General features: G+C 41.7%; 1 protein-coding gene and 1 long non-coding RNA gene across 4 annotated transcripts; both read right to left on the reverse strand.

Moving 5' to 3' along the window:
• Nucleotides 1–567: 567 nt before the first annotated feature.
• On the reverse strand, nucleotides 568–14,029 carry LOC108113036 (protein scabrous). Its single transcript, XM_017223467.2, has 4 exons — nucleotides 13,160–14,029; nucleotides 9,789–10,185; nucleotides 2,872–3,402; nucleotides 568–2,680 (listed from the first exon to the last, which is right to left on the reverse strand). Exons 1-4 carry the CDS (start codon nucleotides 13,720–13,722, stop codon nucleotides 1,739–1,741), a joined length of 2,433 nt encoding a protein of 810 aa, XP_017078956.2. The 5' UTR covers nucleotides 13,723–14,029; the 3' UTR covers nucleotides 568–1,738.
• A 9,898-nt stretch (nucleotides 14,030–23,927) lies between these two features.
• On the reverse strand, nucleotides 23,928–26,002 carry LOC108112338. 3 transcript variants are annotated; one of them, XR_001772646.1, is made up of 4 exons: nucleotides 25,388–26,002; nucleotides 24,769–24,907; nucleotides 24,616–24,681; nucleotides 23,928–24,556 (listed from the first exon to the last, which is right to left on the reverse strand). It is a non-coding gene; the product is annotated as an uncharacterized LOC108112338 (long non-coding RNA). The 3 variants fall into 3 exon arrangements; XR_001772644.1 differs by having other exon boundaries at nucleotides 24,735–24,907; XR_001772645.1 differs by lacking the exon at nucleotides 25,388–26,002 and adding an exon at nucleotides 25,170–25,255 and having other exon boundaries at nucleotides 24,735–24,907.
• Between the last annotated feature and the right edge of the window lie 553 nt (nucleotides 26,003–26,555).

Genomic DNA, 26,555 nt, shown 5'->3' on the forward strand with positions numbered 1-26,555 from the left:
AATTTTTTCGATTTTTTTGCGTTTTCTGGGATTTGCACTTTGAACTTTGGCAACGCAATCCAAGTCGCCGAAAAGAGTCAGTTATCCATTTGCAGCTCAGCAAGTTTTGACTGCAGAATGTCAACAAAATAAATGCATAAATAAGGAGATCATGGTGTCAGGAAGGGAGGTGGTTTGCAGCCATGCCGCCCCTCAAAGAGGTCTCAATATAACGAGATGATGAAAAATGTTTGAGTTTTGCATTATTAAAGTTCTTGGCTGGCAGTTGGCAACTTTTCACGTGCTGATAAATGGCCCCAAGCTCTCGTAGCGGATGTGCAAAAAAAAAAAGAGGAAGGAAAATGCAAGGAAAACTATTCCATCTCCGGGTGCGAACATCTTTCAATTGAAATATATATCTCCATTTTGGCCCCGGCTATCTATCTATATATATAAACCTATATGAGAGTGGAGTGAACTTTACTGAGGAGGGAAATCAAGTTTTGCTTGGCATTTGTAATTAATTAAAAGCAGATTACTCCCCCCACACCGGAATCACATTAAAAGATAGCTTTTTCCTTAGATAAGCATAAAGGGTTTTGGTTTTTTTCGTTTCACATCAATCCATTTATTGTAAAATACGCCGGTCTAAGGGCCAAGCTTTCTGGTTTCCCTTTGTCTTTTTTAGTCGCTTAACTTACAGGACATAAAATTAATGTATACATAATATATAGTTAATAACTTACTTGCTAAACTGCATTAGCTCTTATGTTCTTTCTTCTTGCCTTCTTATTTTGCTCACTTCATTTGTTTGTTTATTTATTTTTGGTATATATGCAAAACTGCAGAAAATAGTTTTCAGTTTTTAAGGTTTCTTTCATTTTTATTATTTCGTAAAAACTTGCATATTATCTGTTTCTATTTCTGACTTGATCTCTTTGGCATGCGACTCCATCGGTTTATTTTTGTAGGTTGAAAAATTTGTTTTTCATTTTGTTTTTTGCTTTTTTGGACTGAAGCAGACATTTAGTAAGCGGGAAAACGAATGCGTAGACACTATTTTTATGGTACAACAATTACAATTACAAGTACATTTACCAACGCTATAACTAGGTATAGATGTATACTTCATATATGACTGATATGCTGACTTAGGCTAGAAAGTTCCTCTTTACTTCACTTCAGTATATTTATTATTTGTCTGAGATTAGCCTAAGCAAGAGTTTAGGCCTCTTACACATTACAACTAGTTTAGTTTTTAGTTTTTAGTTTACTTCATGGAGGAAGGGTGGGAGGGAGGTAGGGAGGGGGGTAGGACTATGTCTAGACATTAACTCTCTGCATTATCCTTAAATGATATGCTCTATCTTTCTGTCTCGCTTTAGTTTGAGCTACCGCGGAACTTAAGCCTCTATGAGATCTTCTTGAAAGACCAAAGAATTTCATATTTATAGTGGGGGGCCAACTAAATTACGCATACGCCTAGTGTACTCTAAGGCCAGAGTAAGCTCCATTTCGAAAGTTTTAATACTACAACTTAGGTCTGATGATCTCGGGTATCTGAGTATTTACAAAGTGAATGGGTAATTATATAGTTTTTTTTTATACACTTATCTAAGATCTTTTAGATCCACCTCCCACAGACAAACAGTGGACTCCCAACTATAGTAGGCATGGCTCTGGTGGTTCACTGTAGCGGTTATCATCCCCTTTTCCAAGTTGTTTTTTTTTTTGGAAAAAATAAGCGGGAACAGCTCACTTACGCCTGCCCGGCGGCCACGAACTGCACCACCTTGTTGATGGTTGACGCCGTCGTTACCGTTACTGTTGCCGTTGCCGCCGGCGGCGGCGGCGCTGATGTACTGCTCGGCGGAGCAGCAACGGCATCAGCTGCTGGTGTATCAGCAACGGAAACGGTAGCGAGATTCGCTTGGCACTCAACGGCAGGCAGACGCTTGACCAGCATACGGCTTGACTTGACCGCTATCCATTCGTTGCGAGCGGCATCGAACCAAGTCAGGCCCAGATTATAGCGCCCATTGAGATTGGCGTGCTGGCAATGAGAGAACCACCAGCCACCCTCATAGTTAGCAGCACAGTGCGTCTGCGAGATGTCCCGATCGTCATCGATGGCCGAGAATTGCATTCCCTGTTGATAGTTCAACGCATCGGAGGCATTGCCAGAGTATTCGGCAATATGGAGCCGATAGCCATCGGACCGGGAGGATATATAGAAACGTTTGTATTCCGCTACCCAAACATTATCGTAGATATCCTGCATTTGCACCTGCAGCCGGCTGCAGTTGTCCAGGGTGAGATGATGCAGCTGTTCGTTACCAATCCAGAATTCACCGCCAGGCGTTCCAAATCCTTGGGCATAATCCGCCCACGAGCGATTGAAATCAGCACTGCCATCGAATCGCCGCTGCACCGTCGTCCAACCATCGGCGGTACAGTGCGACATCAGCGGATGCCGTTGGCCAGCCGGCGCAATCAGATGCAGTCCATCCGCCTGGGTATGCACCTCGCTGCAGTCATGTGGCAGTTTGTTAATAATCGCCTCGTACTGGGTCTCAACGTTCTCCAGTTCGCTGACCAGAGTCTCGGCCAGGACGGAGTCGATGGGTGAATCATCCTGCGGCGTTTCCTTCTGGAGATTCTGGTGATGTGGTCGCTTGTGGGGCTTGTTCAGGTGGGAGAGCTGTGGGGCAGGCACGAAATAAATGGAAATCTCAGTTAGCCAAGGGGGTAGTGTAAAAAAAACTTAAGGTAGTGTAAGGGGAAATGTATTTAAGAGGGAAAAAGAGTAAGAAGTTTAAAGGAAAATTTAAGAATTTTAAAGAAATTTACCTAACTAGACTTAAAACCTCAGCAAATCGGGCTATAACTCACCTTATTCTTCAACTCATCGTTGACCAGAGACTGCAATCGGTCGACATTGGTCCTCAGTTGATCCACATTGGCGGACAGCTTCCTCATTCCCTCACGCTCCTCCTGCAGGACACTCACACTGACAGCCATGGCTTGCAAGGATCGCGCCGCATTGGTGCCCTCTTCCCTAATCAAGCTCTGCTCGGAGGTGATCTGGGCATTGGCAAACTCCAGCTTGGAGATCTCATGACGCAGCTCTGGGATGCTCTTGTCCATCTTGGTTTGCAGACCCTCCACATCCTCCAGAAGTTCCAGCATGGAAGTGTGTAGCTTGTCCAGGGAGGCAATCTGGCTGCTCAGGTTGAAGTTCGCATTGGCGATGCGATGTTGCTCCACCTCGATGCTTCGAACGCGCTCGTCGATGTGATGGAACTTCAAACCGTTCACCTGGCGGCGCAGGTTGCGATGGGCCAGTTGCAGCTGATGGATCTGCTCGCTCTGGAAACGGCAGTGACGACGCTTGTGATCGGCGCTGGGTTCCAGGCCAGTGGGCTGTAAGAAAAAGTTAAGGGAAAATTAGAAAAATCTTAGAATAAGTAAGAGACTGAAGACTAATCCTTTATCTTTATGATTTCAGAATCCCTAGCATTTATTAAGAATTTTCCATGACTTCCATAAATCTAAAGATAATATTTTCCTTTGTGAAAAGTGACCTCAGCATCTCCCACTCTCTTCCTGAATTAATTTTCCCAACACGTAAGGAAAAACGCTTGATAAGGATGATTTGGGGTAAAAATCTCGTAAGCTGGCTGAGATTCTTTTGTCGCTGGGCGGCGGGCTAGGATTATGTGCTGGGAATTGAATGCTAAATCCATTTATTATAAATGCATTTCATAACCAGGCAGACAGAGCGTGCCACAATAATGTCAGCTGCAGCTCGAGATGCAAGCTTTTGCCCAAAAGCGTGTAAATCCCTGGGAGCTGGTTGATGCCGTTGGCGTGGGTGGATTTGCATCTCTTGCTAAGCCATGCCCCATCTCCCACTCCTACTATGCATCTACTAACTCTCGGTGGTAAAAGCTGCATAAATTTCCACATACATACAATATGCATAGAAATAATTTTGCTGAGTGACAGCAGCAGCAGCAGCAGCAGCAGCAGCAGCAGCGAGCAGCTGTAAACCAAGGTAATGCCATTTGGGTCACATTCAGCCGGCGCCATGAATGAATATGGCCCCAACGCCAGAAGATCTATTCTACAGTTATACTTTATATATATATCTGCCGCCCCAGGGTTTCCTTTCATTTATGCTCGTGGCCATCAGTCATAGAAATTTCCCGGGTAATTGACTAATAAAGGATGCTGGTCGGGAAAAAAGACGGCAGAAAGTGTCCTGCTAATGAATGCAATGAGGGAATGTGAAAAGAAATTATAATATGGATCCTGCAAGGAAAAAAAGGGGCGGCAAAATGAAAACAAACAAAATAATACCTCTTTGAGAGTTTTCTTTAAGTTTTCCTTTTTCTGTGTTGCTTTTCTGACCCCAATAAGTCAACCTTACAAAGTTGTTACATTTTCCAATTAAAGGAAAGCAAAAATGTCAGAACAGAAAAATCCTAAGCCGATTGCAAAGATTTGAATTTTATTTTTTGAAAATTCCTTCACTGTTTGACTTACTCTTCAGTCAGAGTCACTATCAAATTATATTTTCCGAAATTTTCAGCATTTTCCCACCCATCGAATTCAATTATTCTTGGGGTAAAATAAAAAGAGACTAACAAAAGAGCAACAAAAATATGGAAAATATTCATGAATATTTATGCCCGAGTTGCGTTTGTGCCTCAGCGGCATCGAACACTTTGGGCCGCTGTGAAAATGTTTTCATTGGTGCCGCAGCCAGTGCTTTTTCCGCTTTTCCTCTCCCTCTTTCTCTTTCTGCTCTTTTGTTTGCTTTGCCTTCACGCACGTTTCGGTGGTGCAGTGGGCGGTTGGATGGTTGGCTCTCCGAGTGGGTGGCCAGCCAGAAGCCGCCTGCCTTGGCGTTGTTTTATGTGAAAGGTCACGAACGCGGCTAATACGACACGTTCGCGTTTTATATGAACTCTGGCCGAGACGGGGAAGTGGCCATCAAAACGGAGAAATCCTCAATATATATATTCGGGCAAACGTGTTCGGTACGATATATATATACGATATATATATATATAAATATTTCTAAGGCGGAAAGGTGCCAGTGTTGGCATATAAATTTCGCCCATCAACGGTATAATTAAATGTGATTTATGTGGCTCAAATTTCCCTTCTGCAGAGACAAATGAATTTTTCTGTGTGCACTGGCCAATGGCCAATGGCCGATGGCCGCGATAATTGAAATCCAAATTGTGGCATAAATATTTCAAGTGTTTTTCGTGGGAAGTCATAAACAAAAGGATCACAGGAGCAGGAGTTGGAACTGGGGTTGGGGAACTAATTAATTTCCAGGGAAAAGACTGGGTTGGCTCCTGGATTAAAAGTGAAAATTTTACATGCTGTACTTAAGTGAAAGCTAACAAGGATTTGCTATTAGCGCGACAGCAATTCCAAAGGGGATGGAGAACGAGAATGGGAATGGTACTCCATGGTTCTCCCTGGCACATGGAGCATAGAAAAAGAGCACAAAAATCTGTACCTCCTCCTGATCCTGCTGCTACTGCTACCACGGCGAATTGTCGTAAAAATTTAATAGGACTTTTGTGCGATGCTTGAAAAAGTTACGCTTACGCTGTTAGCAGATAGGAAAAATGGTTGAGGGGAGGGAGTTGAGAGGCAGTAGAGAGAGAGAGGCAATAGCAGTCATAGGGCGCCGCAAAATGCCATTAAGTTAATGCGCATTTGGGGGCCAGGAAAGGCTCGTTGCCAGGACGACCTCAAAGTCAACGTCAACGTCAACCTGATCCCTGGCCAAGAAACTGGCAGACGTGTGCATAATTTCAAACTAAAATTTATCCCACAAATATAAATCTAACCAAAGGGATTTAATTTCCAAGGAATTTCCCAGAATTTCTCCCTAAAATTTCCATGAAATCTGAGTAGCTGTTTCAATAAAGATAATATGCAACGAAGACATGAGTATCTTTCGCCAATCCAAAGGGGTAACAATCAAACAAATTGCCGGCACTGGCAGTGCCAGAGATGTTGGTAGGTAACATGAAACAAAGGCAAAACAAATATCAACATAAATAAGGTAAAAATGCCAAGCACTCTGTAGGGGGAGGTGATATATATATATATATATATATATACAGAGAGAACCGAAACAGGATACTCCGTGCCAGGGTGCCTTGGGGCTCCGGCTCCTTCTCGATACGACTGCCTCTGTGTGCCTGGCATTTGTTTGCCTTGCTAATTTAACAGCCAGTCTTTCATATGTACAATATCTACCATCTCTTCCCCTATCAGATGCTCCCCCCTTTGGCCAAGTTATAGTGGCATCAATAACCAATGATAAACATTTGTGTTTTTGCCTCTTTTTGGAGCATTCGGCATATCTTGGCCCAACTGTTGCAACTGACAGCTTTCATCAAAGCAATTTGTAACAGAGTGCGTGAGCAGACATATGTATAAAAGGATATATATATATATGCCTTTATATCGGAGGCATCAATCTGCAGACAGTTTGCAATTAGAGTTGGCAAATTATATTTGGCTTTTCCCCTGTCACCGGCAGATGTTTATGGGTTCAAGTGCTCTCACCTCTGGACTAAAGTTCTATATAAATGCATAAACTACAGATTGGCTTTAACTATTAAATCAAGCTTATATTGTCCAATTTATCAGGCTAATTTAGGATTAGTATTTGCTGGCTTATTATATATCAATATAGTCCAAAGATAGATATGAATTTAATTTGGAAAGAAATCGTTTTAAAGGACCTGCAAAAATTCCTGAAAAATAAACATTTATCTTCGGTCCATCATCGCTATGGCAACCTCCAGCCAGAATGTGTTGCTATTCGCTTTCTTTGTGTTTGCTTTTTTTTCTATTTACGTTTAATATTTCCGCCAGTCATTTCCCGGGAATTTTCCAACTCTGGTTTCTGTCTAATCCGCAAAGGTTTTATTTTTTTGGGTTTTTGCATTAACTTTACTGCTTTGACTTTGTACATTTTTTGTTCTCTCGGCTAATCAAATAAAGGAAAGTTGATTAAATTTAACCAGCCAGCCCAGTCAGCTCAGTCAGCCACACACACACAAAAGAAAATTGTTGTCTATTTTCGAGGGGGTTTTCCCTTTTTTTTTCTGCCAGCCACCTGTGCAATTTTTTATTGTTTTGTATTTTTATTTATTTTTTGGCTGCTTATCCTTGAGCTGGTCTCTCTACGGCTCTCTGGCTCTCCATCTGCTCCTTGGCCTTTGTTATCTGCTTTCTGCTCTTTGTTCTAATTTAACCTAATTTCTGCCTTGCTGCGCTCCTATAATAACAATTTTCAAAAATTGCTTTTGGTTTTTTTTTTTTTTGTGAGCTGAGAAAGTTTAAGAACTGGTTTTTGTTTCTGGTCAAAAAGCGCCTCCACCTTTTCGGTGGGAAAGAAGCGAAAGAAGAGAAAAAAAAAACGTAATGAAAAGGATCAAATTGTGCTGAAGCATCGCGTTAGGGGGAAGCGAGGCATGTGGCAGGGGAACTGATTATCGAAGCACTCGAGAGCATCTGCCGCAGCTCCATCTACTCAGCGACTCCACAACGCCAACTCCTGCTGTTTGTTGGCTGCCAAAAAACTTGGCAAAGACAAGAGACAAAAGGCTGGCCCTCTGTCTGTCCATCAAGTTAACCCAAGCCAGTTCCCAAAAGCAGCTGGCCAGTGAATCCCATGCCCTCTACGGCTCCTCTGCCCCATCTCCTTTGACTCCAGGCGATTAAAAGGTGATTTCCTGCTTTTTGTTTTGCAATTTTCAGCAATTTCGCTTTATATTTTGGCAACGGCCTGCCCATTAATGATACATATATATCAGCACACACAAGGTCTTTGAGATATATATATAGATATATAGCATATATAGTATGTGATGCGTGTGCTCAGAGGTCCGGCGAAAGCCGCTTAAGCTGCCTGGCTGAGCACTTAATCCCCTCCTTGTACTTAAGGAGCCTCCTGGGTATATCGAACCCGCGGGAATTAGAGGTTAACCATCGGTCGATCGAACTCCGAGGAATTGAGATAAATTAGGAATGTCAGATGGTCTTTTGAATTAATTGAAATGGCTTTTGGTCTCAGGAGTAGTTAGTTTTAAAGCTTGTCTTTAGTTTAAGTTATTATTAAATCTCATTTAATACCTCAAGAATTTACTATAAGAAATACTTTTTAATATAAAGTTAAACTAACCACAAAGAGCCTTCAAAACAGGGTATCTTCTAGTCGCAATGCCTCCTTTTCCCTTCTATTTTTATATATTTTTCTTAAATTTCTGTTTGGCCCTTCTGAGACTCTCAAGTAATTGCGTTAGCTCGTCGAATTTCCTCGCTTTTGTGGGCGGACAAAGCACACACACACACACACACACATACATAAATAGAATTTCCAGCCAAGAAAGTGAATTTCGCTGGCAAAAAGTATATATATTCCCAAAAAAATATATTCTTCTAAGCAAGCAAATTTCGCTTAAGCCAAACTTCAAAGTGAAGCTCACCGAGCGAGTGAAGGAACGGCATCGTGCAACCAGATCAAAACAGGTGGCAGCCAAACCAGTTTCATGCATACAGAGAGGGGGAGTACAGGGGGTAGCAACAACAACAGCAGCAGCAGCCAGAAAAAAGGGATAAAGGTAGCTGGGCCCCACTGACATATTTCGTTGATGGTCGAACGACGTAACCGCATTCTCATATTGGAGCGGACTGAGGCATAATCCTTTTAATGAAGCAACCTGGATCTGGTGCTGTAGCTGTAGCTGGAGCTCGTTACCTGGCTGCCTTCCCATCACCAGGGCTTTTACCTGTTGGCAGCTGCCTTTGTTTTCGCTCCAAGTTTCCCCATTGTTGATGTTGCTGCTGCCGTTGCAAGTCCTTTATTGACATTAATTATAATTAAGAAGGCGGCAAGGGTGTCTCGAGTCCTTCCACATACGACGTGGGCCCCAGATCCTTCACTTTCAGAGATCCGATTTCTAGAACTTCACTCTGACTTATGTATTGCGCACATCATTCATCGTAAGCCCTGATACGAGAGCCCTTCTAAGTATGCCAGAGTTCTGACGAAAGGATGCCACTGATCATGGCTCCATCATTTACGGGAATCTCTTTATGATTCTGTTGGGAGGTTGGCCCAGGGACATTAAGGCATTGAATGTGAAACCTAAGTGGCTGCCATGGGCCAAGGGGGTGAGTCCACTGGCGGCATTAAATATTAAATACGACAACGTCCTGCGGTGCGTATGAGTAATTTGGCCAACGTATGTGTGGCAGGCCATTAAAAGGTTGAGGCAAAAGGCGGATTGCGACCCACTCGGACCCACTCGTTAGCACATCGTGCTGCTTACCGCCCTCGACATTTACCGCTCCTTACCTGGCAGCGGCGGAGGCGGAGTCTCCTTCCCCGCATAAAGTAAGGCATAAAACGGGCAGATAATGCCCCGCCAGGTTGGCGGTCGCTTTATGGGACGCACTTAAAGTGAAAACAAAACAAAGCTCCGGCTTTCTTTTGGGGGCCATAAAAAGCACGCACTGAGAGAAAAGTTTATGATAATCTAAGTGATTATCTTTTACTGGTACTGGTTTTTGTATCTCAAAAGATTTCCTACTAACCAAGTTATATCTGGTTTAACCTTTAGAAATCTGATTAAATGGTATTCCTAACTATTGTTTAGTTTCAGTAAAAGACTTCCATTTAATTCTTTTCAATGCAGACCCTTCTGTTCTACCTGTGCCCTCGCGTGTTTATCTGATGATTAGCATAAAAGGCAGTTACTCACCTCCTGGCTGGCTTCCTGGCTGGCGCTCTCCTCCTCAACACTGGCTGATCCCTGGCCATTCTTGCTCGTCCTTTTCTGCAGCTTGACAAGGGCATGCTGGAAGTCCTGTTCCTGTTGCAGCATCTCCTCTCGTAGTTCCTGGACATAGACCTCCGTTTGCTGTTGACGCTCACGCTGGGCAGCCAGTTCCAACTTCAGCTGCTGGTAATCACTACGAATGGTGGCCAGATCCTCAAACGTAGAGCTGCGCTGCTGAACATCCCTGGCAACATTGCCGGCTGTCCTCTGCAGATCCACCAATTGCTTCCTGATCTCCGAGATCGTCTGCTGCAGCCATTCAACGGTCAAACGTTCCTTATTGCCACTTTGCGAAGAGCGCAGTGAGGCCACCTCCTCCCTGGGTTGAACAAAAAAAGGAGAAAATATTTGATTAAAATCGCTAATTAGCTGGGAGGGTGAACGTAACGCTTTAATTGCTATCCCCCTGACCAGGAAATCTAATTTAAACTGACATTTTCAGGCTGTCGGCTAACTTAATTGCCAATGCGGCCGGCGTGCGGTCCACTAATGGGATTTCGACCTGCACTCAATCATGCTCTAGCCCCGGCCACGGATGCTTGCTTCACCTACACTATACCGCTGAATTTCCATCAACCATTTAAATTGAGAACGTTGCGAGATTATTTCAAACAAACTCTGAACATTGTCAGCAAACAAAAATCACAGAAGTCATATACGAACAAAAAATTAACAAAATACGATGGCAAACTTTGGCAGGAAAACACACAAAAAAAAAGTGTAGAGAGGCGGCCCAGACCGCAAACAACAAGTGCTGGCTAAAAACGTTGTTTAAATGTTGAAAATGAAAATGTTGTAGCACTTGTGGCAGTTGCCAGTTGCCAGTTGCCAGCTAACAACACAAATAAGACCGAATGGAACGCATTTTTGTGGCATTTCAGACAATTAAAGTAGTCAGTTGGAAGGAAGCGGAAACGGAAGTAGAGCCACAAGAGCAAGAAGAAGAAAAAGAAGAAGCTCAACAAATTCGGAGCGTAGGTAAAAAGTTTTGTTTTTCGAAAGGCAGCAGAACAGCAGCAGCAGCTGGCGTTGTTCTTTTATTTTTCACTGTCAAAAGAGCACACAGAGCTACATGAAATTTTCATAAAGAATAAGAAAAAAAAAATGAAAAAACACTCAACCGGCAAGAAGACAAAAATAAAATAAAAACCAAAAGAAAAGTTGTATTCGAGTTTTCTTGGCCTGGCGTACATACATCACATTCGGTTAGGTTTTTATTCATGGCTGCGTATACGTAATATTTCAAATTGTTGCATTGTGCGTGGGCGGGCGGTTTTTGTTAATTTTATGGCTTGCTAAAGTTTTTGTGGCCCCCCAGACCCAGACAGACGACTATGAAAAGTTATGGATTTGTTGTTGTTGCTCCTGTTTGGCTTCACCATTTCCACAATAATTACTTAAATATTTAATTAAAAAAGGGTAAGCGGGTTGGCTTCAAGTTTTGGCTATATAAAAAGCTTTAACTGACTGACTACCCGAGTAAACATATATCTGTATCAAATATTTTAGATGTTAAATAAAATAAAATTGGTTGTGAAAAACTAGCTTTGGTAACGTAGAAAAAAGAGTAAACAATTTCTAGCCCTCCATCCAGGGGCAACTGTTGTAATGCCAAACCAACTGAATTTCCCTTTTCGCCTGGCAATTTTTCGCTTGGCTGCTGCACAGCTTTTTTTCTTTCGCTTTTCCAACAAAAAAACGGGCTGTCATTCAAGTGAAAATTGAAAATGCTGTCAATGACATGCGAGCAAATTGAAAACGCAACATGAACACTGCAAATGCCGAACTTCATCGGCCCTGATTTGATGACGTCTGATGGTGTTCGTATCTGGATTTTCCCACATTTTTCCGGTTTTAATTATCAAATTGGACAGCGCTCTGTAACTTTTCTGTATTTCTTTTTTTTTTTTGTTTTGGGTGGGGGGAGAGAATGTTGTTATCAAATACATATACTCAAATCAGCAGAGTGGACTTTCCCAACCAAAACACACGCCAGTGTACTCAATCAGATAATGATGTTGTCTAACTGAGGGTGAAGCTGATCCAGGTGGGCGGAAAATAAGGGGCGTTATAGTAAAGGTGGTATAGTGGTCGGTTTTCACTGTGTGGCCAGGGTCAGGGGTAGAGGCGATAGTGGATCACATAAACCACAACTGACATGACGTTTGACTGGCGTTTGCCTTGGGAGTTCCTTCATGTCCTTACTGCGAAACGTATGTATATATATATATATCAGTATATATATATATATATATATATGACCAAGAGTATATAAACATGAGCGTGTGCTGAATTATTTACGGTGTCACTGACAAAGTTTACGATGTCCACGACAGCAACAACAATAAGGTTAGACTTGGCTATTTGTTCAGTAAATTAAGAGTGTGCCATTTTTACGTATTTTTTACGCTGCCACAAGAGATGTTCTTGGGTTAGGGCTTGGGTTTAGGATTGGCGGTGTAACTGATACATGTGTGTGTGTGTGCTTTCTGCTCGATGAGACAATCATTATTAGTCAGCCCATGACAACGAAACAAATCACGAATACTACGCAAGCTTGGGCTTGGCCCCATGGCTCGTGTCTTTGCTCTGATTAGATGTCTTATCCGGCCCACATCCCTCTGCTAGGATTCCCACACTCGCCCACTCACACATATTTGTCTGAATTAGTTGGACACAATCATGTTCCGCATTGGAATTCTTTTCCTCATTGCAGTGTTCCTTGCTCTATGGCTTGGGAAGTTTGAGGAGTCGGAAAATGGAGAGAAAAACCAAGGAAAGTTTGTTCTTTTTTAGAGCTATTACAGGAGTCGCACATAATGGCAAGGTTGTCTAGATGAGATAGTGAAAACAATGATAATGATAACCATTATGACATGTAACCGCATCATGGAAAATGCGTTAATCTTTCTACTTACTAAAAAAAACTAAAATCTAAACAGATTTACCCATGAAACCTTGTCATATAAATATTTTAAATGTGCTTAAAACCATCAAACAAAAATCATTTGCCAAGCTAAGTGTGCTACATTTTTCTCTCTGCTAAAAACTGTTGCCCGCTTTAGAGGGCCATCAATTCGTTGGCCAAAGTTGGGCGACAAGTTCTACGTGACTGGGGGAAAGTTAGCGCCAAGTTTAGAGGCCCACAAATTGCCAGCGATACGACATTGACCAATGGGGCACAGACCTCCTCCACACAAATTAAAAATTCAAATTCGATTTTGGAGCAGGTGGGTGAACGGTTTAGCCTTTAGCCTGGCATGGCCAGCTTTTTCACGCTTTTCCCAGCTTACCTGAGTTGGTTCAGTTCGCTGCGCATGTCGGCATCCACGCTGGCCGTATTTGTGGTGAGCCGCAGGGATTTGCGCAGATTGTGCTCCAGCATCTCGTAATCCTCGCGGCGTCGTAGCATCAAAGCGTTGAGCTGTTTGGTTAGCAGGCGCACCTGATCGGCCATTTTTTTAGACTCCATTCCTGACCTCCTGCCATTCGATGTTGATGCTTCGATGGAGCTAAGATCCTCGCTATCCTCATCATCATCGACGAAACGTAATAGCTCGACACTGGATTCTGGTGCTTCCGTTTCCTGATTTATGTGCATGACAGGTTTCTCCGATGTCATCACCTTGGCATCGCGCAACATGTTGTTCACATCGCTAAGAACAACACCATTGCTGGCTGCCCCACTCACGATTGCCACAGAAATGTGAAGTATTACCACGGCCAACGCGATTGACCGCAAAACTTTTGAGCCTGCCATTGTTGCAGGGCAATTTAAATGCTCACGCGAAACTTTATTTTTGTGTTGTTTTTTTTCTTTTTTGGTTGGGTTTTGAAATGTTTGGCAATCTTTCATTCACACCGCGCAAAAAAAGGACTCAAGTTTAGATGGGCAATTTATGCAAATGACTGGCACGCATGCCGAAACACAAACGATTCCCGACTTCCCGGCGTCGTGTGAACGGTGAAACACCTTATAAAAAGGCGCTGGCAAACAATGTTACAATTATTCCTGCCTCGGGCTTAATCCTCTTTGTTTGGTTTAGCTGCTCTGCTTTTCACTTTTTGGTCCACGAAAAGTTCGCTCGAAGCACTGGTTTGAAGTAGCTCACTACATTAAGTTAGAGATTTTTCACCACAAGAAAGAATGTTTTCAACGCGGCGGTCTTCGAAGGACTGAAGCGGCGCGTCTTCGGCACTTCCTTTTATTCGCTACGACGTCACACGTTCGGCGTTACTCGGCAAACTTCGGCAGACGAGAGAGAGAGCAGTAAATAGTGTCATTTAGAGAGAGAGAGAGTGCTGAAGAGAGCACACACCTGCACGAAGTTGAGCACGAAGCATGCAACAAGCAAGAAAGAGAACCTGCAAAGAGAGTTCTTGGTAATAAGAGTAATTCAAATGACAGGCTAGACGTTAGATGTCCTTTTTGATAGATGGCTATTATCAAAGATCATATCTATGAGGCGGAGCAGTTCCTGTTCGTTTCCAAAAATAGAGAATGATAAGAGTTCAAAATGGCGGTCTAGTTAGCTGGTTCTTCTTTTTCGCACTCCTTTTTGCTGCCCCTGACACATGGCGCGGTTGCGGTGAGACTGCAACGAAAACAGACTGCAGCGAAAACGGCAGATGTTTTGGCCCCGTAGGCAGACGTAGAAGTGCGAAAACATGTTGACGTGCTACGAAAGTGCAAGGCGAAGAACCGAAAACCAGACGGAGTCTTAAAGCCGGCAAAACGGAGAATTAGGACTTGAAAGGAAAACCGTATCAATGGACAATGGAAATTCAGAAGGAAAAATCACCATTGTCTTGACATTTCTCGTAAGCAGCTGGAAAAACTCATACAATAAGGATATGCAGAGAAACTACCCTTATGGGTAATCAGATATAGACCACCTTCTAATAATGTCGGTGCTGCTTAGAGAGTTTAGTTAGGAAAATGCGGCACTAACAATGGAAGAGATTGAAAGCAGTTCTGGCTTAAAATAGGTAGTAGTGATGATGAAATAATGATCCAAGAATACTAACTAAGTAAGGGTCCTTTAAAAAGATGCATTTAACAATGAACAGAAATTACTAACGCTTAACTTACTATTTTAGAGATTATTAAACTTACTTTTTAGATCTAAAAAAACTTACAAAACCCTTTAAATCTCTTTTTACGCCTATATTTAGTTTTTTATAGCCCAGCATCATTCCCCTCTGCCTATCTCTATGTAAATCTGCTACTCCAACCATTCGTTTTGCTGATATTTTGCAGACATAAAAGCCGGAAAAGGTTTTAAAGTGCAAAGTTGGAATGCGGCTGGAAAAGTCACAGGGAAAAAAAGGAGCAGCTAGGCAATTGAATGGCTCGTAAGCCCACTAGCTGCATTGTTGCAATATGGATCCATCTGGGGAGGAGGGCTTTATCGAGGCCGAAATGTGTGTAAAAAAATATGCCAAAAATGCCGCCTTACGCACCGAAAAAAGCGCTGTAAGCTATGCATTTTTACTATTTTTTTGGGCCATCTATAAAAATAATAGGGGTGAGGTAGGGTCGGGGGTCAGCTGAATGGAATGCGCGCTTGGCTGAGCACAGAGAGGGGAGGCACGCGGAAATTGGTAGAAAAATGGGGTAAGAGTAACAACTGGTAGGGGGTGCAACAGTCTGCCATTGTTGGCACTTGCCCGAGTCGTGTTGCAATTTGCAATATTTTTATACACTTTCAATGGATTTTGCAGGCTTAAACAGAAGCAGGTTTATGAAATAATACTTAGTACAGTAGTATTAAATATTAATATAAATGTTACTCAAAAAGTAAAATAAAGAAAAAACCATTGGAAAATTTCTTAAAACTACTTTTTATATAATCTTTTTATAGGAAAGATAATAGATTTGTGCTTAACTTTCGTTCACAAACTGCTTGGAGTATTTACTAAAGATATGAGTTTTTTATTAAATATTTTTAGCATTCCCTTTCCTTTAGAGTATTAAAACCTTCGGTGTTAGTACCTCTTATTATGTCTTACTTGTATTATTTCGTCGTTTTTCATTTTTACTTGTTAATGTACTGCTAGCAGAAAGCGTTGGTCAGAAAAGCAGAGGACAAGCTGTTGGCCAGCCCCTTTGTGGTGGCCATCATCAATGGATGTGGCTGCATAATCAAGCGGTGGCCACATGCACATCCATGCCACATACACTCATCCAGCCAGCCAGGCAGCCAGCCAGCTAGCCATCAGACTGAGCTGTTTGCATATTTTGAGTGGACGCAGTTTAGTTTTTAATTTGATGCCTTTGTTTGTTGTCATTCTGTTCTAGCTTGTTGCACACGGCAAAAATGCGAATGGGTATGGGGGATGTTGCACCTGGGAGTGGTGGCTGCTGCCGACATTTGCATGGTATATAGTATCCCCTTGAACCAGTTGCCCTCCCCCCCCTTCATCAGAGCAACCATAGCCCACCCCATTTGGTGCATTTGTTTCATTGTCGCCCGTTATATTGTTGGCTTTTATGCAGGGAAATGTGGCTGGAAATGGCAGCGAATGGCTCACGTTATGGTCAGCATATTAAGGTAATGGCCTGGAAAGTCTGTTGGTGCTCTCTACAGTTCACTCCCTGAATTGGTATTAAATGTGAGCAAGGCATGGCATGGCATGGCATGGCATGGCGTGGCGTGGCATGGGACGACTCGAATCGAGTTCAAATTTCATTTGCACTCATATTCGATGGGGATTTCAACGGTTGCTCCCCATTGAACGCTCCTTTGAGGTCTCAGGCAGGTGCTAAAAGCAGGTACTCCATGCGATTTGATGGTCTACTAGTGGCATTGTTCTTCCCAATTGCACTTATACTAAAAACAAATCACTTTATGTAATAACCAACTTGGTTAGGGGATTTTATGTTGAAGAAAACAACTTTAAGACTTTATAAATTTAAAGAACAAGAAATGTATATTTACTTTATAAATATCTTAAAATAAATTCCACAATCAATGCTGGAATGCGGGAGCAGGTGTCTCTTATCTGACCATTGACCAGTTCGTGTCCTTACTGGCTATGGGCAGATGATGAGGGCTCATCAGGCTGGCTTAAGGCTTTGTTGATTCTACATATTGTGCATACGAGATGACGGCTTGAGCTGAGGACAGGTTTCGGTTAAGAGTCATGCAACCAGAAGAAGCACGCAGCCACGCACGCGATATATGTCCATCTCTTTTTTTTTTGGTTGCCTTTTTCGAAAATATCTGACCAAAAAGCGATCGAAAAGAACGCTGCGCAGGCGCAGTTCCAAGCTGAGCACTAATCATCTGAGTGACAACGGCTGCAACAGCTGAGGTAACTTGGCCAGAAGGAAAACAGAACAAAAAACCGGCTGCTGCCGCTGCTGCTAACGGCAGGTGCAAAAAATTTACCACTCGAACGAAAATTTCCTACCTGATTTAATCTGCTGCTGCTGTAGTTGTTTCTTTTTTTTTTACCTTTTTACTGTTGCAGGCGGCTGGTGTTGGCTCTGTTGCTGTTGCTGCTGCTGAGGCAAGGCTTCGCTACGTGTTGTTTCATCAACTTTGGGACTTGTAGCCATTGGCATGGTGTGGCATGTTGCCGGCATGCTCCGCTGATCACACACACATACACACTGGCGAACAACACACACACTCTCACATATACTTTTGCTATCACTCAAGGCTGTTGCTGCACGGCTGCCTCCGTTTTAACCATCCACTTTGGTGGCTTTTCCTTGGCAACACCAACGCACCAGCTATGCCACTGTCTGTGGTCTCCGCCGCTTTGCTTTCGCACACTCTTCGCGGAGAGAGTGAATAAAAGTGAAGGGGAATAGAGAGGAGGTAGAGAAGGCTAGGGAAGAGGGTGGGCAAGAGGATGAAGAGCGGGTGCACGCATTGACAGACCATAAAAACAATCCCTAGAAGCCATCAACCGAATGAGGGCTAATGCTGCCATTGACCAACATACGAGAAACAAAAACAGTTTAAAAGGAGAAAGAAAGTAAGACGACCTTGAGATACCCTGGGATTTTGTATAAGCGTCTTTAATAACTTTATTTTATGATTTAATCAATCTAAAAAAAGTAGTATTTACGAACTGGAGTATATATTGAGTTATTATAAAAGTCTCTTATTACATAAGTTAGCAAGCAATGTATCTTCTTCTTAGGTATCATTCTAAAATAGCATTTCCCAACCAAGCATAAAAGTTAAATTTAGTACAAACAATAATAATATCCCATCTACCCATTCTAAACCCTAAGTACTACTTACAAAAACAGAGACTGGCTGGCAAGATGAAGCGTAGAAGCAGCGAACCGGCAGCGACAGCTGCAGACACAGATGCAGATACAGATACATCTACCAGATACATCAACATCCCGCAAGCGGAGAGCATCAGGACACAAGGACACATCGAGAAGCGAGCGGGACGGGGAAACTTCCTAGAGTCTTTTGTGACTTCGCAGCTGTCGTTTCTGTGGACTCCTCCCCCGCGACAATCAACAGATTTCGGTTTTCGGATTTGGGTTTTCAGCCACTTGGCCGAACCATTAATGGACAGGCCAAAGGACCTCGCAACAGTTGCAGCTCCTTATGTCCCATCCTATTCCTTCCTATTCACCATATCTGACTCTCCCTCGCTCTCGTTCCTTTGCCACCAGCAGGAGGAGCAGGACGAATAATGACGAGGGACAGGCGAACGCGTAGCGTATTTGGTGTGCATCGAAGGTGCTGGGATATGCAGCTGTCAGGTTCCTCCGGGGCATTCATTGTCCTGCTCATAGTCCTTTGCCCATCGTCCTTTGCACCCTAATAACGAATGCCGAAGCGTGTCAGATTTGCGAGTGATGAACTGCGTTAACTGGAAATTGACAGGGCGGCCCATTGAGAGCAGGCATCTTCCTGGTTTTTGTTACCAGTTTTAAGGGCCATGTTTAAGGAAACTTCAAAGAATTTTAAAGATCTAGTTGGCCATGGGTGGGCCTGTTTGGTTAGCTGGAAATGTGTGAAATAATTAACAATTTGAGGTATTTATTAGTAAGATTAGCTATGCTAAGATATATAAATCGAACTAATAGGAGCTTATATCTGATTTCACTGAAAAAATAAAACAAGTTTAATACAATTTTAAGTACACAAAATTCGTATTTCAAGCGGATTTTTGTTATGTATAATTCCTAAATTTATTAATATCACAGAACATTGGTAAACCCATTATATAGATTGATATTCCTGCTGCCATAGTTATTTATAGGTCACTTAAGCTATAACAATTGGGTTCACTTTCTGTTCTTTATAAATAATAAATACCCAACAAAAACTCCTGACAGTTGTGAACATTTTTCAGCAAGCATTTTCCCTGAACCACAATTCAACCTTGTTGAATTTCCCACACACTTTAAAGTTTTCGCCGCCGTTCATTACTCTTAAATGGGAGTTAAATTGAGGACAATGACAATCAGTCGAGGAGAAAATTCCAGTGAAAAAGGACTCGTGAGGTTCGGGGCATTTAAGCTGTTAGCAGTTTTACAGCTCAGGGCATTTAAATCACGACCCTCACAAACCATCAGAGAAACAACAAAAACAAAAAAAAACAGTAAAAAACAGCGAAAAACATTGCGAAAGAGTTAATAACAAGCTGTAAACAATGCCTCACCCGCCGGCAACTTCTCAATCCCAGCAATTTTCGACGAAATATTGAACAAAAAAAAATGAGAAGCAGAGAAGGACAAGGGAAGCAAAAAATTCTCAGTTGCTCTCGATGCTGTGTCCAATGCACAGATGTCGCTCAGATTACGAACTTAATTGCCCCAGTGCAGGATATGAAACCCCAGACCAGACCCAGAACCAAAACCCAAACCCAAACTGAATCCCATTCCAATCCCTGAACGCTGCACAATAAAAAGTGGAATTCAGAGGGCAACAAAAACGCAGAAAAAAAGGAGAGAGAGAATAGCACATGACTAGCCCAAAAACTGCAGGCCAGAAACAACGGCAAAACTGGCCAAAATGCCTGGCTCTCCGACATTGAATGCGAAACATTTCAGTTAACTTCTGTTCGGGCCCTTGATGCCTTTAAACACAGTCCCCCATCTATGTGAAAATGCCAGCTTGTGTGTGGAAAACGGCTTTTGCATTTTTAAAGTCGTTGGCTCTACCGGAATCGAAATCGATTCAATTGATATCAAGTTGAAGTTGTAATTCCCCTGGAATAGTCCAGCCAATAATTGGGGATTTCAAAGGGCAATATTTTTATTTATTTAAAAATCGGACGACTATAAGGGATTTGCTTTCAGGTTTCGATATCCCTTTCATGTCAAAATTTAAGTGCCCATTTATTCTGATATGCAAAAATATGTTCGGCTTTTTAGCTGCTCTTAACTAATTTATGTTTTAAAAACCTTAAGTATTGCGGAAAGTGTTCATCTGCTGTTGTCATGATTTTCGGTGAGAAAGGTCAGTAATTTACCCTTTACAACTATCAAAATAAATAATACATCGTTAGACTTGGTTTTAAATTTATTTATTTATTTACTTTTTCATAAATGTGAAAAAATGTGAATTTCCGATCAAAAAGTTCGAATTTTGCTCATAATAATGCCAAAAATTGTGGAAACTTGGAACTTGGTATCTCGTCCAGTTTGTTATACTTTCCGATAATACTGCATTCACACCTAAAAATGTTGATAATGTAACTCCTTACAAAAATGCGAAAATTGACCATTGAAAATGGACATTTGAAATGTTCCAAATCAATCGGAAAGTCATAGAAATAGTTGGTTTCGCTGATGGTTGCTAGCTGCATAAAAGAGTTTTTCCCTTAGGTGTATGCCTGGTTTTGACTATTATATAGGCTATAAACCTAGGAAAAATATGGAGAATATTACTTAAGAATTGTTATTTATATTTATCCTCAAAAAAGCCAGTATTTTGCTCATAACAATGCCAATATTAGTCGGAACAGAGAATGTCATATCTCGTTGAGGTTGTAATTAAATTTCTTATAGAACTGTGTTCACCTTAAAATATCAATTTTTGGCCTTATTTTGCAAATTTTGATGAAAATCAAATCAAAAATGAAAAAATTGGCCGAAAAAGTGAATTTTCATAATCAGTCATAAGGTGATAGGGACAGTTAGTTTGGGTGCAGCTAACTGCATAAAACAGCCTTGCCGAAGTCACTTGTTTGGGTATGTTTTCCAATCCGAGTTCTTAATGAACTTACTTTTACTTTTCAGAGGTCACCATCGTTAACAGATAGATTGTATAAAAAATTTTAATAATAATTTTTTATCCCTGAAACATATTGATTTATAAACTTCGGTTATAAATTTGTTTTAAGCTCACCCTCACTGTTTTCTTCTTCTCAAAAACTTGTACCCTTTAAAGTTCAAAGAAATTGCTTGTTTTGCGGTCTATTTGTGAAATTTTTAGGGGGAAGAAATCCCCGTACATCGAATCGATTTCGAGTCCCCCTTTGAAAAAGAAAACACAAGACATACCAGATTTTGCTGTGGCTTAAAGCCCTTTATTTTGTGGGGGTCTTATCGGCATTTTGCGAGCTGCTTGAATGGCTCCTTTGCAGTTGAGCCTGCATTTCGAGCCTTTGTTTCGGCCACGTAAATCTTTTCAATTTGAATCAACCTAAGCGTTTGTCATTTTGACTAATGGCTTATCAAACAAACACAAACAAACAAACGGCCCCGTCGAGCCAAAAGACCGAAAAGATGTTTGACAAAATTTATTGTATCGTAAATTACGCATAAGAAAAAGAAAAGTTTATAAAAAAAAACGCAAAGAAAATAAAGGGGGTTACAAGTGAAAGCTGTTGGTTGAAGGCTAAAACTTTGCTAGCTTAGAGCTCGTAAATTCTTTCGAGAATTTATGCAAACTTTCGTTTCTCATGACGATTGCTTGGGGCTGGGGTTACTGTCTCAACGTCATGCCAAATCTAGTGTTGATTCGCTGCAGGAATGCCCCTAATGACCGCCAGTCAGTGGGGTCATGCACACGTATTTAGAAAACCTTTTTTCGGGGCGTCATTATAAATTAACAATGCCACGACGACCGGGGCACAAATATTTCAGCGTGCAACGACACCGAAAGCACAGAAAATAGAGAAAGAAAATACAGAGCACAAAATGATGGAGCATTTACCGCTCCTCGAACAATAAAAGTCGCCGACTGAAGCAAAGGAGCTGGCTGGATCTGGAATAGAAGGAGCCGGTCCAGAGGAAGGAGCCGAAGTTGGCCTAAGGATGACAAAAGTTTCCGTTGTTGTTTGCCCACCCACCTTGTTGCTGCATTGTGTCAACTGGTCGCTCCACTTAGTCCTACTCATGCTCTTCCTTCTCCACCTTCTTGCTATCCTCCTTCTTGGGATCTCCTTTTTGCCTCCTACAAATTTCCTCCCCCCTTTGGGCATATGAAACATTTTCTTTGGGACAAGGAAATATGAATTGCGTGCCAAAGAACGAAAAGCAGCTAAGGACGAAAGAAAAGTTTCGCTCAGCTTTGTTTCGTTCTGTTCTGTTCTTTTTGTGCCTTCTTTTCCAGCTTGTTTTCGGGTGACTGCTGCACTGAGAGAAAAATCAGAATAGTTGGGCAGGAAAGTACTTTAAGTAATCTTTACCTCAGGGTAATACCTTTAGATAAGACAATTATCTATAACAAATCTTTAAGATATGACTCACATCCCATTTTGATAACTCATTTCTCTCGGTGTAGTTAAGGTCTTATTGTTTTTCTGCCTTCGTGTGCTATTTTGGAGCTCTGCTGCTGGTTCTGCTTTTTTTGTTTGTGATTTATTTATTTTGTTGTTTGCCGCTTTGTTGTCACTTTACGCTTTTATTGTATGCCACCCACCTTCCACCGTTCACCACCCATCACCCACCTGAAGACTGGCAAACAGCCCACATCGAGTATACGCCTCGTTGTGTACAGCTAAGCAAGAAATCATAAAGTTAAACTTTTCTTATTACCCCCAATCGTGGACTTTTGTGTACTGGGCGTCCTGGGCGTATCATTACAGTCATTTGAGAACCACTAAGCTGCTGGGATAATGAGGAGTCACTTGCTATTTGCCGTGTGAGATTACCATATATATATATATATATATATATATATATATGTTTATATAACAAGGTAACCAGATAACCTCGAAGCGACCCATCATCAATTGGAAGTCAAATCATAAGCCGGAAATCGTTATACATATCACCTGCTGCCAACTACCGCAGGAAGCGAAGGAAACAAATGCCAGGATCAGAGTGAAATGTGTATGTTTGCTTGAGGTTTCCTCCCCTCATATCCGTTCGATTTTTGCTTAAAAGAAATGCGGCCGAGGATAACGACTCTCGACTCCCGATTCACGATTCACGATTCCCGATGCTTTGAATTCTGAATGCCTGGCAGTCAGCTGCCAGGTTGGTTTCAGTCTCGGTCTGAGCATCTTGTTTCCGTTTGCAAATAAAACATATGCTTACCCCATCCTACAATGCTGCTTTTTATACCTGACATTCCCCCTTTTCTGTGCTTTCTGCTCCTTTGGTTTGCATTCATTTCGTTTCTGCATATTTCCTGTATTTATTTCAATGGCTTAAGGGCCCGACAAGGATTCCGCACATCCATCCATCCATCCAACCAGCCAGCCCCGTCCATCTGTGTATCCATCCATCCGGGGCTCACTGTCAAGTGGCTTGATTTTTATTTATTTTTAATTATTAAAAATTGTAAGGAAAATATTGCGTGGTAGAAACAAAGAGAGAACGGGAATTGACACAGAAATCACTTTTTGTTGACACTGAACTTTTGATTTATGCGTGAGATGGGGACAAAAGGGACGATTGTGGCACGAAGTGTTCGGGTGGTGGCAAGGACTGTGGAAATACCGCATGTGCAACGGCAACTTCATCAGTTGAAATCAGTGTGTGCAAGCTGGCATGTTGCACATTGTACGAGTACTGCAACCAGAGATGGGAAGTCCCTTTGAGTACAATTATTGTTCATTACTGGAGAATTGTTTCTGTTTATATAAAATCCGATCAAAATTAATCAATAAGTCACAGGAAAATGTATTTATAGAATTTTTATTTAACAATGAATTTGTTTCCACATGGGCAAGAGTTCTGTTCGACGGATCGTTTGATGGCTTCCTCTGGGATCCCATGGATCGATGTAATTCTTGATGATCCTTGCAGCTTTCTTTCCCCAAATGTTTGTCGCCAACGAATCACTCTATTTGCAATCTGTGGAGGTGCTGCTCTCTCAAGCCCATTGGGTTATCGGTAGGAATACTCCCTAGTTCCTCCCGTTCCGATTCAGTTTATTGAACGGCGGCAGTTTTGGATTGCGTCCCACGTTAAACCGTGAATGAGTACCCAAGAGCCTTTCTATCTGGCTTTAAAGGAGATACTCCAAACCACAGTTCCCGGGACTCATTTACTCATTATTATTCTCATCATAGAATAAGCATGAGTAAAAGCGCCACGCAAAGGGAGGCAAACCTAATCTGCCGCCGATCAAGAAACTAAACCGGAAACGCGAGGAAATAGCGAGTATTCTTTCAGATCAACAAACCGACTTAAGTAGCCCCCACCTCAGATTCCAAAGAGAAGGACCCGAAAGCGGCAAACAATTGCCAAGAAAGCTATATCCTCTTGATATCCATGTTAGTCCAGGAAGGATTATTAGCTTTGAACTCTGTAATGTATATAAAATTAAGAAAAATTAAAATAATTAGTATATACGAATAGGATTACCGGCGTAGGTCCATCCAATCGGTATCACATAAATCCGAGGTTTGACATTCTTTCATTCCGACGTTTCTAAAAAAAATCAAATGAACAGGTAAGGAAATTTTAAGACAAAAATTTCTTACAATCACTTCCAAACGAACAGGGAGAGCTCCTTACCAATTAGCCGCACGAACAGGAATGAAAATCGTAGGACTACAGTTTAATGTAATTTCATCAAACGAACTTGACAAATAATTCTGAGGCACTTTGATTGTCAGTCCGAACGAAATACCGAAAAGCAGTGTTGTCAAGAGGTCTAAGGGAAAATATTTGGTATATACAAATAAATTAAATTGTATAAATTTGGAAAACGAAGACTAAAAACTGATGTGGTTTGATCAAACCAACTTGGCAAATAAGTCTAAGGGCACTGATTTTAATTCTGTAACCGTATATTGAACGCAGAGCTCCTTGAAAATTAAAAATTTACGAAAAATTTAAGAATTTTTATTTCTGTACCGGAGAACTCCTTTTACAAGGAACAATTTTTTTTTTGATTTGATCAAACGGGTATTTACGGTATTTTATTTATTCTGAACCGGCTCAGCTCCGAACTGGATCAGGAAGGTTTCTTTTTAATAGGATAATATTTGGTATATATTTCTGTACCGGTACACGATTACACTTTTATCGGGGAGCCGAACAGAAACGAAAGAGAGAGAGAGCTTTTAGTGGTGGGAAAAATATATACCAATATATATATATATATTTTTATATATTTTATATAATTCTGTACCCGTAATTTAAACGCGGAGCTTCCTGAAAATAAGCCACACGAACCGGCAAGAAAATCGCGATTCTTGTTCCGAGGGCTTATAGGGGAAACCTTTTTTCTGCCGCACGAACAGGAATGACTAAAATTTGACGTGATTTGATGAAACGAACTTGACAAATAAATCTGAGGTCCTTGAAATTAAACCACACGAACCGGCAAGACAGACTAAAGACTATATATACAGACTATAAGTAAGGCACTTTGATTTTCATTTATGTAGGTTTCTTTCTAATAATAACAAATATTTGGTATATACGAATAAATTTAACAATCTTATATATTTCTGTACCGATACAAAATTGTGCGTTTAATTTTGATCACTTTTAATATTTTATATATTTCTGTACCGGTATTGTTAGGCCGACCGAAAAACTCTTATCGGGGAGCTCCTTACACGTAAGCCGCACGAACAGGAATGAAAAACTAAGACTAAATATTGATGTAGCTTGATCAAACGAAATTGGCAAATAAGTCTAAGGCACTGTGATTAAAATTAACACAGAATTCCGAAAAAGGAAAAGAAAGTGTGATTCGGCAAACAATGGTTTTCTGGCAATTAATATATATAATTTTGACATTTTTGAAATAAATTTAATAGGGGAATTATAATTTTACCTAGTACCTCTTTTCAAAAGTTGACCGCTGTCATCACTGACATGAGCCCACAAGCCCTCAACTTGCCACCCACCCACACGCACTGCTGAGCAGGCAAAGGATGTCGTTGGGATGGAAGGATGCTGGGGAGTGGAACGTTAGCGGGTTGGGAGGGAGGTATGATGGAGGCGGCGAGCCGGCAGCCAGGACATGCAGGACCGCATTGTCCTGTCAGCGTCATTGCAAATGAAATATGAACAGGAGCCATGTGAAAAGTGCGGACACTGAACGCCAGTCTGTGTTGTTCATTTCCAGGATTGCCGCACACACCTGGCAAAGCGGCCGCAGCCACACACACTCCCCGTCACCCACCCATTTGTGTTGTCCTTGAATGCGAGAGAAAGCGGCAAATTGCATGCGGTGCCAACGATGGAATCATTTAAAATGTTGCATCCGAAATGAATTGACTACGCCGCCGGCCACTCCGGATTTTCCGCCTCCTCATTTGTTTTGGCAACCGCAATTTAAACGTTGA

Source organism: Drosophila eugracilis, unplaced genomic scaffold (genome assembly GCF_018153835.1).
Source record: "Drosophila eugracilis isolate 14026-0451.02 unplaced genomic scaffold, ASM1815383v1 contig_90, whole genome shotgun sequence".
Taxonomy (NCBI): domain Eukaryota; kingdom Metazoa; phylum Arthropoda; class Insecta; order Diptera; family Drosophilidae; genus Drosophila; species Drosophila eugracilis.